Here is a 17,852-nt window from a genome sequence, read left to right as displayed (position 1 = left end):
TTACCTTGATGCAAGCATCAATGGCTGATTCCACGGCTCAAACCCGTGATCTATGAATCACACGAATACAACTTTACCATTGCTCTAAGGCTCCCTACAAGGTGACTCCAAGAACATTGTTAGATTTTTTTTTTTTTTTTAATCTACATTATCAGGACAGAGAGTTTCCTAGGCTTTAATTGAAAGAATTAAAACATATCCATCATTCAGAGAGGGGCTCTGTATATTAATGCAGAGAGGAAGCAATTGAAAATTTACCCACAAAAATTCAATGCAACAACTAGGAAAATCATGTAATGAAAGACCATACTCATAAAAACCAAATACAGCAATTAATAGAGTATAACTTCTACAACACTTAAATAAAAAGAAATTTTAACAGGTCACATAAAAGAGACTTAAAGGTAACCATCCCTAAAAAGTAAGTAAAATGCTACAACAAACAGGTACAAGTACACTCAACAATAAATCCAGTGTAATCCCACAAGTAAAATCTGGGAAGAGTAGCGTGTACGCAAACCATACACCTACCTTAAAAGGTAGAGAGGTTAATCAAATCTAAATATTGTTGGAATTACAGGATGTGGAATGGGAAAAGAAAAATCAAATGGAAAAGAAAACATACGAGGCTATAGATGTGGCTTATGACTAGAATTCCATCAACTATTACAACAGAAATACAAAAATGAAAAAAAAAATGAATGCATATTAATAAACAATAGACTATGTCTCGCGCTATACATACTAATTTTGTTTCTACCATTATCAGTTCCCTTTTCCTTCATCTTCATTCAATATGCGATTGCGGAAATCATTGACCATGAGAGGAAGCCCTTCTCGCAAGGGTACTTTTGGTTCCCAGTTTAACAACTCCTTTGCTTTGCTGATATCTGGTTTCCTCTTGTGAGGATCATCGGCTGTGTTGGCTCTGAACTCAATATTTGCACTGGGATCAATCACTTCTTTAACCACCTGTTTCCAAGTTAATGAATTTTATGAGTGTTTTGATCACATAGTTTAGCACTTAAAACTAGATACATAACTTGGTTAAATATTAGACATTTCATGCTCTAAATAATAAATTACTACAACTTGACTGTTAAGCGCTTATTATGTTTTGGCGTAAACTGGAACTTGTAGATGATGTTGAAACCTTGTTAGATCTCATTTCCTACTTGCGTAGTTAGTAGGAACTTTTTATGGACTTCTGAAATTTTTTCAATGTAATTCACAGCATCAACATAGTGCTGATGCTCAACAAAACATACCTCTTCTAAAAAATTTTAAAAAAACAACAGAAAACCTGATTCTCATTGGACATTCCATCAACTATAATTTTTATTTGAAGTTTCATGTATTCATCTCTTATCGTTCGGAAGACATATCTTCAATGAGCATTCATTATTTGAACTAACTCATGAGTGTATAACAACAAAAACAGCAACCTAGTGTATTCCCACAAGTGGGGTCTAGGGAGGATAGGATGTACACAGTCTTACCCCTACCCACCCCTACCCTGGAAGTGCGAGTGTATAAACTATAACAACAAAAAAAATTACATCGTGCAAAATTAAAGCTTCAAAAGTTAGAACAAACACAGAGAGATAAGATTCCCTCTTTTAACTAAGATTTCAAGCTTAATGTTGAGCAATAACAACAAAAATAAATATGAGAATAGATCCCAACTGTTTATGAAGGATGCGAGTGACAGATATTTTTTTTGTAACTACTATTTCTCAATGAGCAACATTCACTGTGAATTGACCATACAAATAGTCCCAAACATACCTCTAGACATGCACATATGCATATTTAAGCATGACTTACCTCAGCAAGCTCCAACATGGTGAATTCTCCCGGGTTTCCTAAGTTGAAAGGGCCAATATGCTCACCCTCCATGAGCGCCACCAATCCATCAACCTTTAATCAAAGCAAAGTTAATTAGGTTAAATATATTTACAATTACAAAGAACCCCTCGCTTATGAGCTCTAGACTCTTATAAGTTTTTCAATTAAACATCAATCAGTCAATCAGCTAAACCTTAGTCAAAACTTTGTAAGATCGGCTATATGAATCTTCCATGTCTATTAATGCCGCTCTATTTAGGTCCATTTCAGTCTAATACTAACAATTTGTTTTTAAGAAAAAATATGGGTCTTCTAAACCTGGAAGTTTTCTAAATACATTTATCCCATATGAACATATGAATCCCTAATCATAATATAAAAGTAAAAGAAACTTTTAACTATTGTCATAGCTAATGTAAGTGTAAATCAAAACTAGTTGGAACCACCTATACGAATCATTTGCAATCATTGTATTTTTTACTTAGCTGACTCCACATTACTTAGAAGTTAGAATAGATTGTAAGCCTTTTGAGATAATCTTTTCTATGTAGTTTATGGTCTACCTCATTCATCTTTTATTACATCCAATCATCATATAGACCTATTGATGAGCATATGGAGGTATGCACGATATAGCCAAACCATCTCAAGCGAGACCTCTCATTTTATCCTCAGTGTATGCTACTTCCACCATCCGCCAAATGTTGTCAATTCTAATCCATGCAATCTTGTAACCACATTTCTATCTTAAGTCTTAACATCTGCATTCCATACGACATTCATCTTGTAGACATGTTAGAGTTTAGAGGTCTAACATTCACTCTAATTAACAATGTTCTAAGGCAACCTTCACTCTCATAGCATCCTTGGCCTTTCACTTTGTTAAGATTTTCCGATCACATACTACTTCTATGGAACTCTACATTTCAGTCATTTTATTTTAGTTTTTTGTTACATCTACATCTATCATGTCATTCGCCTGGATCACTGAGCCTAGATACTCAACTTGTCTACACTTCGGCAGTAAACACTGATATAATCATATTTCACTTTATTTTTTCTTAGGAGCTAAATCAGCATTTATTTTGTGTGTCTTCTATACTCTCTAAAGTGCTTCTTTATAGTTCCAACATCTGGTTGAATCGTTCAATAGCATTGTCAATTAACCCAAAATTACCAGCAAATAGAACGCACCATGGATTCTCGTCCGTTATACTATTGATTAGCTAATCTATAAATAAATAGGATATAAGTATGGGTTCAAGAAAGATTCCTGATGTAAACGCAACAACAACACATTCTTCGTCTCTTTTTAATCATGGCAGGAAAAGGCAACAAAGGACTACAACCAACTTATAGCCTGTTTGGCCCAGCTTCTAAAATCAGCTTATTTTGAGAAGTGCTTTTCTCAAAAGTACTTTTCAAAAAAGTGCTTTTGGTGAGAACCAATTCTTGTTTGACTAATTAATTTGAAAAGCACTTTTGAGCAGTACTTAGTGTTTGGCCAAACTTTTAAAAACTGCTTCTAAGTGTATTTTTCTCAAAAGTGCTTTTGGAGAGAAGCTACTTTTTTCTGCTTCTCAAAAAACTGCTTCTGCTTCTCAAAAGCACTTTTTTTCCTTCTAAAAGCTTGGCCAAACACCTCAATTTTTTTTAAAAAAAAAAACACTTTTGGCCAGAAAAAAAAGGTTGGCCAAACAGGCTATCAGACTATGCATATCTCATAAAATCCATACTATGCCGACTCGGTCAGACCAGCGAACTTCAAAATACATAGTTAAACAAGTTCAGATGTTAATAGAAGATCAGTTATATATTTATCACAGAAAAAAAAAATAGAAGTCCAACCATATAAGGTTCCATTCACATAATATTCCTTCTTGAAACAACCCCTTTACATTTAGTAAACATCGTGTTAAATCTGAAGCATGCAGTTCACTACATAGATAGTATCAACATCGTGTTAAATCTAACATGTCTACAATAAACCAAATATTGTAAGAAGTTCAAAGTTTTCTTTTTCTTACTATATATAAAAGTCAAATTAGGTAGTCAATTTGGGATAGAGAGACCACAGATCTTTCAAAATCTAGCAAAACATTTTTGTCTATTTAATGAACTTCAAAACTCTGAAGATGAGAACTCCAAAAATTTAACTTCTTGCTCAATAATAGAATTTCACTTTGAAAAATTGAGAAGCAAATTTATCAGAAAACTAGATCTTTAGAGTGGAAAAAGAAATATGTTGCATTTAAGAAAACGTCGAATGTAGTTCATAACATGCTAAGGCAGAGACAGGGAATGGGGAAGAGAGCTGATTAAGATGCAGTACCAGATCAGAGACATATTGAAAGCTTCGTGTTTGCTTTCCATCACCATATACTGTCATTGGTTGGTTGCGGATGGCCTGCAAACATGGTTTTAGAATAATACGTAATACAAAAGGACTTTAAAAGGCTAGCTCAGGTTAAACTAATGATATTATTAGCTGAGAGAACAAACCTGAGCAACAAAGTTGCTGACAACACGTCCATCATCTAGACACATACGAGGTCCATAGGTATTGAAAATCCGAGCAATACGCACCTGCATGCAAAGATTCTAAGCTGTAAAATTCTACGCCATCCGTGCTGTACATGTAAAACATGCACGTATCCTGTGGTACCACCTACCACTTACCACTTGAATTCATTTGGCTTTTGCAAGTGAAAAGAGGGAGAACACAATACAGAACTTAACTTCAGAATGAATCTTATTTGGGTAAAAAATGACTTTCTACATTGTTGCCCATATTCCATGCTCTCTCATCATAATATCCTGGAGTTTGTTCAACTTCGCAAACTCAAGAACTAGCAAGAAAATAGGTTTCAAGTTGAATTTCCAAACTTTTCTTGAGAAACACTAAACTCTAGAAAATAACAAATAATTTTGATGGATAGGCACCTTGATTTTATATTATAATTACTCCAGCAAACTATATCACATGTTAACATACAGTTCTGAATTGCATGTAGGCAGCTTTCTAGTGTTCAAGGAAGAAAAGAGTCTAAAGAACAAGTCACTTTACCTATACATATTACTGCCCTCCAAATTGATCTTTGCATTTTGAGATGTAACATTCATTCTCAAAATAGCAACTTTACACCATAATTTATCCTTTGTCTCTTGCCATTATCTTCTTTTTTTTTTCAAGAATGTTTCCGCTCCACTTTAAGCAGACAATTAAATAACTCCTATTCTCCATGTTTTAAGTTCAGACTTCTTTTTCTTTTTCTTTTTTTGATTTTTTATGTTTTAAGTTCAGACTTCTCGGGCAGAATAAAAGGGTCTTCGAAATTCTCCATTGTAGTGTCCATAACTAGCTGTTTTTATGCTTTTAGGGCATAGAAGCCTAACAAATAGAGGCCAAGTGGAGATTGATAAACACGCAATCTACTATTCTAGAGTCTATATCACCAAAAGTTTCACCCTATTCAAGGCATCTGTCATCACAAGAAGATGATTCGAAAATTCGATAGAGTTTTCCGGTGGCACGAAAAGCACCCTACTGATCTTTCCAGGTCAAAGACGAAAAGTAAAGGATAGTGCATTTTACTCAGTACTTCAGGCAAAACATGCTGCATTTAGTTTCTAAAGAACCCAACTAGGTAGATAATTTGCATAGAATCTTAAAAACTTTAGAATTAGAAGACTGTTAAATTGCACTATAAGCATTCAGCAAATCACATACCCCCCTCCATCCCAATTTATGTCAAGGCATTTGACTGAAGGAGGACTTTTTAAAACAAACAATAGAAATTTTTGTGGCTAGAAATCATCTCATTAAGCGTAGAAAGGGAAATTTTTAGATGAGTTAGTACTAAATATAGAAAGGTGTTATTCTTTTTGGCACTGACTAAAAAGTAAAGAGTATCACATAAATTGGGATAGAGGGAGTACTATTTTTATCTGTAAAAAAGCAAATCCCCATTACCTCAACACCTGCACCGCGATGGTAATCCATAGTCAAGGTTTCAGCAGTCCGCTTTCCCTCGTCATAGCAGCTCCTAACACCTTGATGATTCAAGACACTCAAACATCATTAAAACCAGTTGAAGAGATAACTTTCGTTATACAAGAAATTTGTTAGGCTACACAGACCTATTGGATTCACATGACCCCAATATGTTTCCTTTTGAGGATGCTCAAGCGGGTCACCATAGACCTCACTTGTACTGGTAAGCAAGAACCTCGCACCAATCCTCTTCGCAAGGCCCAACATGTTAAGCGTGCCCATCACATTTGTCTTGTAATCATAGTTAAGGATCTCAAATGCATCCAAATTCAATAAACTAATGAAAGAACTCTCATTTCCATAACATTGAACTAATTATCATATTAGCACAAACACACACAAACCAAAGAAGTATTATACATAAAGCTAATTTTAAACAATAAGCCAAGTAATGATCTAGAATTTATATAACAGTTAGGGGAAGCCTGGTACACTAAGCTCCCACTCAAGGACGGAGCTAGAAAGCGAGATACAGGTTCGACCAAACCCAATCGCTTTAGTCCCAACCCTATATGTGTATTAAAATTTCAGTAAATATGTAAAAAATTAAATTCAGAACCCGGTTACTAACAAGTGATGCCGCTATCCTGCAATTTAGAACCCATAAAGTTCAAATCCTAGCTCCGCTTCTGCTCCCACTATGAGGTGGGTATGGGGAAGAGGCGGACCACATTGAGTCTATTCTATGCAGCCTTACATTGCATTTATGCAAGAGGCTGTTTGCACGGCTTGAACCCGTGATCTCCTGGTCACACAACCGGCAACTCGTGCGCCACCTTCCAAACTGATATAACAGTTCTGACAGGTATTTTACAAATTCAATAAACAAATCAATGAACACTCATTTCAATAACATTGAACTACTTATCATGCAAAACTAAGCCAAACAATAATCTTAAAAATGGATATAATAGTTTTGACAGGATTATACTTGTAGTGAACAGGAGAAGCAGGGCAAGCCAAGTGATAAATCTGATCCACTTCCAACAAAATAGGCTCAACAACATCATGCCTAATAAGCTCAAATCTTGGATTCCCAAAATGATGCATCACATTTTCTTTCCTCCCAGTAAAGAAATTATCAATAACAATAACATCATCACCTCTCTTAATTAACTTATCCACTAAATGACTCCCAACAAAACCAGCCCCACCAGTAACTACAATCCTCATCCTTTTCCTCCCAACCCCAACTGGTACTCTCCCTTTAAAAATTGGTACATTATTATATGATGAAAAAGTTGATAAAGATTCATGATTTAAAGCATTATATGATCTGGGAATTGAAGAATGTGGTTCAGAAGATGTGCTTAAGAGAGAAAGACTAGGTTGAAAAATAAAGAAAGTGGAACCAATGAGAATACCAATAAGAATGAATAAAAGTCTTTGTTCTTTGAGGAGATAGTTAATGGATCTGGGAAGAGATCTGGTTGGATGTTTGAGGGTCTTTGGTGAGTATGGTAAGCTTAGAGAATTGGGTATTTCTTCATCTCTTCTGCTTGACTGTTTATGCAATTTCATAGCTCTTTTTTTGGAACTGGTAAAAGGGAATCTGAGATTTGTAACTGAAGTGTGTGTGTGTGTGTGTGAGAGAGATTTTGGGGAGCTTAAAGGTCAGAGAATTGTTTGATTAATAATGTAAAGAAGATGAAAATGATGTTGAAGAGAAGCAACTATAACTACCTGGTGTTTGTAGGATTTGATTTCAGTGATCATTGGAGAGAGAGAGAGAGGAGAGAGCAATAGGTTAAATGGGCTGGGCTCCTACTTGGGTACAAATCCAACTTGCATGTAAAAATAGTACGGGCTAGCCAGTTTTCGGATTAGTCATTCAAAAATAGCCAGCATTTGCAAAGTCATTAAAAAATAGCTACTATTGGTGCACCTGTGTACGAACTTCCAGCATATTAGTGCTGGAACTCCAACACGCGGAAAGTTCCAGCATAATATATTGGAGATTGGAGCACCTATGTATGGACTTCCAGCATATTATGCTAGACTGGTATATTATACTGGAACTCCAGTATATTATGCTGGAAGTCCAGTATATTATACTGGGCTTCCAGCATAATATATTGAAGTTCAATATACTTATGTTGGAACTCCAGTATATTATACTGGAATTCCAATATATTATGGTGGAGTATTTTCCGGAATTTGAACCGTATTTTCGTTCAGATTTATTTTTACATGAAAAGTGGCTAAATTTCTACTATTTTTGAAACTGTGGCTATTTTTGAATGACCACTTGTAAATCTGGATATTTTTGAATTTCTCCCAACTTCCATCTGTAAGCCCATTGGGTAGATGACTTATTGGGTGAAGTACACAAATAGCCCTCAAAGTCGATGATCTCAAATTTTTGTCATCACTTGCCCCATAGATAGAACTTCAAATTTAACAAGTAGAGGCGGATCTAGAAAATTAATTCTGTAGGTTCAAGATTTCGGTTTCAATCATTGAAACCCATCATCTCGTTTGAATTGTGGGTTCATAGCTCCAATTTTTTTTTAGCAATTTTAGTAAATTTTATACTGAAAATATGTATCTAAGATAAAAGTTATGGTTCAGTTAAACCCATAGCTGAACTGTTGGATCTGCCCCTGTTAAAAAGTTTTGCCCCACGCTTGCTTATGGGCAACACGCTTAACCTTTGACCTTAAAGTTATGTTTATGGGGAAAAGGTTAAAGATCATCCCAAAAAGTATCATATTTCTATAAATTTTTTGTTGCTTCTTTATCTATTTAAGCAACTTTTAGGCTATAGCATTAATCCCCCGCTAAGATGAATTAACTTAAATAATCGTCCATCTAATCGCTTAAACTAAAATAGTCAGCGGATATAAAATATATATAATTTATATATAATATATGTATAATTGTGTATTATCTATGTATACAAGTCAAAAAGTAAACAATAAATCAGGCTATTTGCGTAAAGATCCCTTGATCTAACCCAATTGTTCTACTAGTTACAAGGTGATACATCCCAAGTAATTTTCTTCAAGTTTGAGGTAACTTTTTGGAATGTACTCTTCTCAGCAGTATTTTAAATAAAAAATTTGAAAATTGTATATAGCATCTCATTAGATATTTATAGTTATTGGCCAATTTTTTGAGAACTCAGAAGAGATTAATTTTTTCCAGAATATGGTGTCTAAGTTAAGTTTTTTCCAAATACCAAAAAACAAGCGACTTGACATTAACAATCATTTCACCTTTGATTGTATTTTAAGTTAGCTATTAATTTATCAACAGAAGGAAGTGGAAACCATCAAAACCTCCTTGCTTCTTTTTAAAGATAAAACAATAAAACAAAAACTCATGTGAAAAAGGCCTTGCTTCATGTTAAGCTTTAAGGTTTAATAATGATTATAGTGAACTATTTGGACATAAGAATTGTAAAATTTTGAAAAAAAGGTGAAAAATTTCCTTCAAATGAAAATGATATTTGAAAAACTCTGAAATTCATCTTTAAGTAAAAATTGAAAATTTTATGGCTAAACATTAATTTTAAAAAAAAAGTGAAAAATTTGTATGACCAAACGGGCTCTAAGCTTCAATTTATTGCTGGATTATTTAATTTAGTTCCTAGATTGAGTATTATTTACCAATACTAAAAGTGTAAAACAGGAAGAATAAAAAGAGATAGAAGATAAATATCGACCACAGTGGGAGTCGAACCCACGACCTTCTGATCCGAAGTCAGACGCGCTAATCCACTGCGCTATGCGGTCGGTTGAGCATTGTTCGCCTCTATATTAATAGGATTCTCATCATTATAAGTAATTGAGAAATATTAATCTGCATCAGCCGATCAGCCTCTAAATCTTAACCATTTTAAAAACAATTAACGTCAAACAAATTTTCCAAAGAGGATACAACCGAAAGAGTAATTGAACAAATAAATTAGAAGAAAAAGGATTGTCAAGAGGGGCGGAACCAGGATTTCGGTCTTATGTATTTTGGATATAGGCGATCCCCAACGCTATTGCATTTTGCCATAGTGCAGTCTTGTTTTGGAGAAATTTGGGTCCAATGTTGTTGCCCCCATAATGGAGGATGAATAGTGTCCCTCCAAATTTGGAGTGACACTATTCATCTCCTCCATTACTATTCCTTATTATTTTATTATTATTTAACTCTTTTAATTTATCTTTTTATATATACTTAATTATGTTTATGTAATATCTTTATAATATTAATTTTACATCTTAACTTTGGCATATAATTTTTATAAATTAATTTTCGTACATTTATTATTTTTATGTAAAATTATAAATTAATTTTATTATAAGTCATAATCGTACAAAAATATACAATCATCTTAAAAAAGGAATGGTGCAAATATAAAATATTAGATGCTGCTAAAATGAAAGGTGCGGATATAATATATTAGATGTTGCTAAAATTGAAACGTAAAAATTGAAAATACATTAAATGAAAATACATTAAAATTGAAAATACATTAAAAATAAGAATACATTAAATTAAAATACATAAAAATTGAAACTATGGTAAATAGCATAATAACTTAATAGGGACCTATGTCGTTTTTAGATACACCAATATCGTTATAGTATTGAGTGAATAAGGTCGAGGATTGTTGTAGTTGTGACTGTGGAAATTGTTGACTTATTTTATATATTATTCGTTGTTGTTCTTGTCGCAAAAATTCACGACGAGTCGGATCGACAATAGAATCCACGTTGATCATTAAAATTTTATTTTCTTCTTTCAATTCTTTTAGTCTTAGTTTTTCTTTTTGAACAGTCAAAACTTCTGTTTTGTCTCAGTTGCATTATTCATCGCCTCAATAATTCAATTATCTTAATGCACCAATTCAAGATGATTGGGAATGTTCACCTCTAGAGGTAGAAATTGTGGTAGATGAAAATCACCGATTTAAACAATTTTTAGCTCGACACAAAAGAATTAAGGACAAAGATGATCATTTTGCACTTCGTAATGCATTAATAGATCATCTATGGGAGCATAATAGAGACGGAAATTGAATTTATGTAGTATTTAATCTGAATTTTACCATAACGTAATATGTATTTAATTATCTTGTATCTCAATGATTTCACTTTTATTTGAATTATCCGTTAATATATATAATCTATAGTATTTGCTTACAAATTATATTATTTAAAAATTATGGTATAAAATAATTTTATATTAAATGGTTATATAAGAAAGGAATATAAATTACATGTGATGAATATGTAAAAAAGAAAAAAAGATAGATTTTTTTAATAGAAATAAGAAAATGAAATTTAAATAAAAGATAATGATATAATATTAAAGAGAGAGAAGAATATAAAATGGAATATTCTTTTTTGGAGTAAAAAATAGAGTAATGGTTGGAGTAACTTTACTCCATTTTGGAGGAGAAGATGGAGGCAAGGGGTGGAGATGGCCTTAGAAGGACGACTTCAAATAATAATGACTGAGTTCTAAATTTAATTTTCCGAAGAAAATTTAAACACACGCAAAGTGCGTACCTAAGACTAGTTTAATTAAAATGATGATTAATGTTGGACTAATTTTTTATTGAAAAAATAGGGTAAACTTTTTTACTTTTAGCCCGCGCCAGAAACTATTTACATTTGGTAGCCAAAAAAGTTTATAAAATTTGTATATAACATACATAATGTATATATATACAAAAAATATATAAATGGGATTTGAGAGTGGCAATACAATATCATTTTTCCTATATTATATTGAGCTATATCATTGATGAACCTTAACCCTTTTTCCATAGGCATATCAGATGAACATTTCCTCTATTTACTTAATAAATTTTTAATATAAAATATACTGTTTGAGCAAAACTTATTAAGTTGAACCAAATCCTCGGACTTCTGCCTCCGCCCCTGTTGCCAAACTATCTAAAGATGACCATTATTGTTTACAATTTAGACGTTCATTTTTTCGTGATAAATATGCTTGTAAGATTTACTAGCCTCCTAGAAGTAATATTATCACAAGCATGCATGTTAAGATATCTATTGTACCATACAACATTTTTTTATATAATATAAGTACATAATTTATGTTTGTAATCAAAGAATAAAAAATAAAAAATAAAAAACAAAAGAAGTTCAATGTTTGTAAAAGATTATTGATGAGGGATGAGTTTGGTACGAAGAAAAATATTTTCCTTGAAAAAAGTTTTCCTGAAAAATAAATGGTGTTATTACTTATTTTTTCATGTTTGGTTGGTGAGTGGAAATTTTTTTATGAAAAATATTTTCTAGTATTTGGTTGGGGAGTAGAAAATCTTTTTTAGGAAAATAATTTTCTATGCTACTCTCATCACCCTCCGCCCCACCCTCAAAATTACTCAACATTTCCACAACTCTATTTTCCTTCAAGAATTCAATTATTCTTTTGAAAATTCACATAAACCCAAAGGAACTAATATACTGATTTACTTTTTCATACAAGAATGTTAAAATTTGAGCTCCATAACTGAAAAGAAAATACTCTTTCCTTGTTGAAACAAAATAAAAATACTCTTTCTATAACATGAAAAGAAAGTACTCATTTTTGTTGAAATGAAAGAAAATACTTTTTCTACATGCATCATGAAAAGAAAATACTTATTTTGTTGAAATGAAAAAAAAAAATACTTTTTTCTAAATCATGAAAAGAAAACTCTCACTTTGTTGAAATGAAAGAAATATTTTTTCTATATCATAAAAAGAAAGTATTTTTTTTTCACTATATAATTTTGTTGAAATGAATAGTTTTTGTGCATCATGAAAAGAAAGTAATCTTTTTGTTGAAATGAAAGAAAATATTTTTTTTACACATCACGAAAAGAAAATATTCGTTTGATAAAAAAAAAAACTCTATCCACAACATGAAAAGAAAGTACATTTAATAATATTAAGGGTGGGTGGCCCGGGGGTGAGCGTAGGGTGGCGCGGGGTTGGTGGAGGTGGTGGGGTAGGGTAGAGGTAGGGGGTGGGGTGTGGGGGAGGTTTTTTTTTTCGTTCTTTAAAGACGAGGTATTATTATTGTGTAGGAATTTAAAGAGAGTTATTACAACACGTGACCGGTCTTAACGAAGTAGTCCCTAATAAGTCTTTATGAAAGTAGAGAAAGCAAATAAAGGTGGTTCACTCCTTAAGTGATCTTCACACTCAGCGTTAGTAGGTGAGTTAAAGTTGCTCCCAAACTGCGCCAGTGTGTGCGTCACTTGGTTTTCTTCACGGTAGACATGCCTAAAATCCGGCTGGCCCAGTGCGTCAAGCAGGAACCTGCAATCATGGAGAAAATTAGCATTAGCTTTGTTGTGAAGTTTGTCCTGTAATAGGTAGAGTAATACCTGGCAATTTTTTCCACTATAATCGGTGTTCGATTTTTTGTGAAAGCAAGTTCCAACCCCTTTAGTAGGGCAACAATTTCTCCCCGGATTGGTGATGAGACCATTATGTGACTTGAGAATCCATCAATCCAGTTTCCTCCGGAATCTCTGATGATTCCACCTACTCCTCCGATGTTGGAGTTTTTTGGTGTGCACCATCTATATTAAGTTTATAGATGTTTTGTGGTGGTGGTGTCCACTTCATTGGGATTTTAATATTGAAGCGATTTTTGAAATTATGATTTGTTTGATATAGGTATTCCATTGCGTTTGTAATTATTTTTAGGCTGTCGATTTGGATTGCAGTTGTTGAAGTAGTTGTGATTACGGTTGAGCTATATATACCAAAGAATAATTGGAGTTATAACTGCCATTGAGATTGTTGTGTTATTTGGTAGAAGGATGCTCATAGTAGAGGTACAAGTACGATTTATCCAATCTAGTTGGTTTGAGGATGGAGTAGTGATATTTAACTCTCCCCATATTGTGTTGTTCATAGGGCAATGAGCGAACAAGTGGTTTGCATTTTCCTCTGTCCCACAATATTTGCAGATATTAAATTCAATTATTTTTCTTTGGCTCAGGAAAACTGCAGTGGGGAGTCGTTGATGGACTAATAGCCATAGGAATGTTTTGAGCTTGTTGTGGCATAGTGCTCTCCATATCTAGAAATGGTGAAAAATTTCATAATTCTGGGTTGCCTCCATGAACCTGGTAAAAAAATTGTAGGCAAATTTTACAAATTTTGTTGTGAAGTTCCCGTATTCCGTTTCTTTCCAGGAGAATGAATCATTTATGTTTTCAAAGAAATGGAGGTATGTTTGTGTCACAAGGTCAGAGATCGTATTTGGAAGGTCATATAAGAGAGCTTCTAGATTCCAATTTTTATTGATAATAAGGTAATTCAATTTTTTATTGATATTTTCTTTACCTAAGGGCCCTCTATTAATTCCTCTGGAGTGTGTTTGCCAATAATTCATTCGTCATCTCATACGCTTATCCTACGTCCATTTCCAACATTCCAAGCTATGCCTTTGGAGAAAAAGGAATAAGCTTTTGCTGTGCTTTTCCAGATGTAGGAGTCATTGGTTTTATAAATCATAGGATTCCTTCTTGAATTGTTAAGATATTTACCCTTTATCACTTTAGCCCATAGAGATTCAGGATTGGAGAGGTATCTCCATAGTAGGCTTGAGAGGAGTGCGACATTTCTTCCTTTTACTTTGTACAACCCAAGGCCTCCTTCTTGCTTAATCGATGTTACCTTATCCCAGTTGATATGATGGATCTTCATGTGGTCCCTGGTAGAACCCCATAGGAAGTTTCTCTAGATGCGATCAATATTGTTTCTAGTCTTTGCTGGAAGAAGATTCATTTGCATGGGGTGGGTGGGTATTGCTGACAGAGTTGATTGAATAAGGGTTAACCTCCCAGATAAGGTTAAAAGTTTGGCTTTCCATCCTTTTGGTCTATTATTCATCCTGTCAAGTACGAGCTTTTTGGTTGTAAATTGGTAATCGGGAATCCCAGGTATTTACCCACATTGTTTTTAATCTTAATGTTTAGGGTGGTAGCCAGGGATGTTTAGTTTGTAGTTGGTACATTTGAGGAAAAAATTATTTTGGATTGGGAGAAATTTATTCTCCGTCCGGATTGATGGGAAATGAAGTTCAATATGTTTATGATAGAAATTGCACCTGCATTGTCTACCTCGAAGAAAAGGATAAGGTCATTCACAAATAAGAGGTCGGATATGGCAGGGCCATTCTGGCTTATTTTATTGGGTTTTCAGTTCAAAATATCTGCTTCATAATCAATGTAATGTGTTAGGGATTGCATACAAATGATGAATAGGTACGGAGATAGTGGGTCTTCTTGTCGGATGCCTCTTGATGGTTCGAAGAATTGTGTAGGTTTGCCGTCTGCAATGATTGATGTTGTTGTGGTAGATATGCAATTCATGATAAGCGTTATTAAGTCTTGTGAAAAATTGAGTGCGTGCAAGGAGCTCCTGACAAATGACAATTCAAGTCGGTCAAAGGCCTTTTCAAGATTAATCTTGAGCATCATCTTCCCAGTCCTCCCAGTACAATTCCTAAAAGAGTGGATTGCTTCTTGGACAATTATTGCATTGTCAATTGCTCTCCTTCCTGGAATAAAGCTACACTAATTAGGACTAATAATGTTATTGAGGAAGGGGCATATACGGTTTACAATGATTTTTGTTGTAGTCTTATAGATTGTGTTATATAGGCTGATGGGCCTATACTGAAATATATTTTGTGGGTGCATGATGTTACACCCCATTTTTTGTACGTGAAAGTACGTCGTAAGTCAATTGATTTAAGCTTGAAAATGAGATCCTCTTTGAAAGTATATAAAGTGATTAATGATGTTACGCCCCATCTTCACAAGCCTTTAAGAGTTAACATTCGGGGACAAATATTTCTAAGGGGACATGTTGTTACACCCCATACTTCAGACGTCACTGTCATTATTATATTATCTAATGTAAGCTCAAAAAGGACAAAATCCTTCTACAATGATAAGAAAGGTTTACTGAAGTCTTAAGTAAGTTAGGATGAATATAATACTTGTTAATCATGATTTAAATAAGTTTAGAATCATTATATGACTATATATGATGTTTGGATATGAAATATAAAGTTTGGGAAAAATCGAATTTAAGTTGCGGAAAAATCGACTAAGGATTTGTATTGTAATGAAGCCTTTTGAGCAATACATTTCGTGTGTTATATGAGGTCTTTTTGGAACATATTATATGCCAAATTAAAGGTCTTGGAATTTAGTTTCCAAAGCTCTTAATCGTTCGCTCATACGACACCCGGATAAAAAGTTATAAGCGTTGGAAGAAGGACCAATGCTAGGGTGCCAAGTAGCACCTTTTTGACTTTTAAAAAAAATGGATATTTATATCCTTATCTCGTCTCTTTCTTCAATTTTCCAGAGAACACGACCAAATAAGACCTCTAACTTTACCCTTAAGCTCTCTACAAGGGTTTCAAACAAGATTATCATCACGGGCATGAAATCAAGAAGCGATAACATTAGAACGATCCCTACCACGTAAATATCGGTATATCGCCTCTCCTTTTCTTTGTAGTTTGAGTTTTGGAAGGTATTTAATAGTTAAGAAATTACCTACTTTTCTGTATTTAAGCTTTTAAATATCAATAAAGGTTGATAAATTTGTTTTCTAATAGTAGAACTCACGGGACGGTGATCGAAAGCCGTGAGTTCGAATTATTCCACTTGTAATGGACTGTTTTGTGGGTTGTTTCGTGTTACTTTTGGGCTGTTGCTACTGTTTAATGGAGTTTTGGAGGAAAATAGCGTGTAGAAACACTACATAATTGCGAATTGTTGGATTAGGCGTTTTTTGTAACATGGGGTGTTTGTCACTACAATAGTTGTCATTTTGGTATGAAGTGATTGGCGTGTGTTGGGCTGTTGTAAGCTAAATATAACATGGATTTCGACTTGAATCCACTAGGAGGTAATTATATTGTGTTCTTGCTTCTGCTTAAGTTTATCTTGACATTTATTAAGTTAAATGGATGGACTAGACATGAACTAGTGAATAAAGTTGCTAATTGAGGATAATTGGAGTTGTGGATTATTTTTCTTGTTATAAATATATGGTATAAGGCTGGAATCATTGAAGAATGAATTCATTATCATGTTAATGTTACTATTAAGTTAAAGTAAGAAGTCTATAAGGGGTGATATGGGGTATACGAATTCCAATTGGAGCTTGCCGCTCGTCGTGAAGTAGTTGTGACTTATTGTTATTTTATGGTGTCTTGTTATTGATAATTATGTATTGCTGGATTTCTCTGGTCATTGTTGTTGGTATATGGTAATTGGAGGAGGCTCTTGTTACAGGGGAGATGCTGCCCAAATTAACATAAACGAGCTACTAGTTTAATTTGCGGACTTAGCCTTTACTCAACACTGATTTTGAATCTCCTTATGCTATGGTAGATTGAGTTGAGTTGTTTGAAGAATTTCTTGGAAGGTATTAAGGACTCGATGAAGTTAAGATATGTAAGACTATCCATTCTTTTCTTTTGGCATGATCCATATGATACAAACGAAACGAGCAAATGCGGAACTTTTATAAATGACTCTATTCATAGAAGTACTAGGGGTGCCTATGTTCTTGATTCCCTATGTGTCCTATTATTATATATTTTGTTCATGGGTCTTAGAAAAATACATAAGTTGCTAAAGTTTATCCGAAGGCATATTGATCTTATGACATTCCGAGAAATCTTACTAACTTACTTCATCATGCATTGCATTCATTTATACATGTACATTGATCCATGACCAAATGATATTATATACGCGTATATTATATCTATATGGGATATGGGAAAAGGTTACGGTGTTATATACGCACCACCACTTGATCAGCTAGTATACGTTGATGATTTTGCCCATAGTGGCTGAGATGATATGATGGGATGCCCTCAAAGGCTTGATGATGTTATGTACGCATATACCTATGCATAGTACGTAATTTATACGCACATGCATGACATT

At 33.7% G+C, this 17,852-nt stretch overlaps 1 protein-coding gene and 1 non-coding gene across 2 annotated transcripts; both read right to left on the bottom strand.

Annotated features, from left to right (window-relative positions):
• On the bottom strand, positions 435-7,635 carry LOC109226796 (UDP-glucuronic acid decarboxylase 1-like). Its single transcript, XM_019391660.1, has 7 exons — positions 6,812-7,635; positions 5,989-6,136; positions 5,822-5,901; positions 4,351-4,434; positions 4,181-4,255; positions 1,828-1,920; positions 435-972 (listed from the first exon to the last, which is right to left on the bottom strand). The coding sequence occupies exons 1-7, from the start codon at positions 7,421-7,423 to the stop codon at positions 766-768; spliced, it is 1,299 nt and encodes a 432-aa protein (XP_019247205.1). The 5' UTR covers positions 7,424-7,635; the 3' UTR covers positions 435-765.
• Positions 9,566-9,639, bottom strand: TRNAR-UCG. Its single transcript has one exon. It is a non-coding gene; the product is annotated as a tRNA-Arg (tRNA).

This window comes from Nicotiana attenuata, chromosome 6 (assembly GCF_001879085.1).
Source record: "Nicotiana attenuata strain UT chromosome 6, NIATTr2, whole genome shotgun sequence".
NCBI classification, from domain to species: domain Eukaryota; kingdom Viridiplantae; phylum Streptophyta; class Magnoliopsida; order Solanales; family Solanaceae; genus Nicotiana; species Nicotiana attenuata.
The sequence above is the reverse complement of the archived record's forward strand: the minus strand, read 5'-3'. Positions and strand labels throughout refer to the sequence as shown.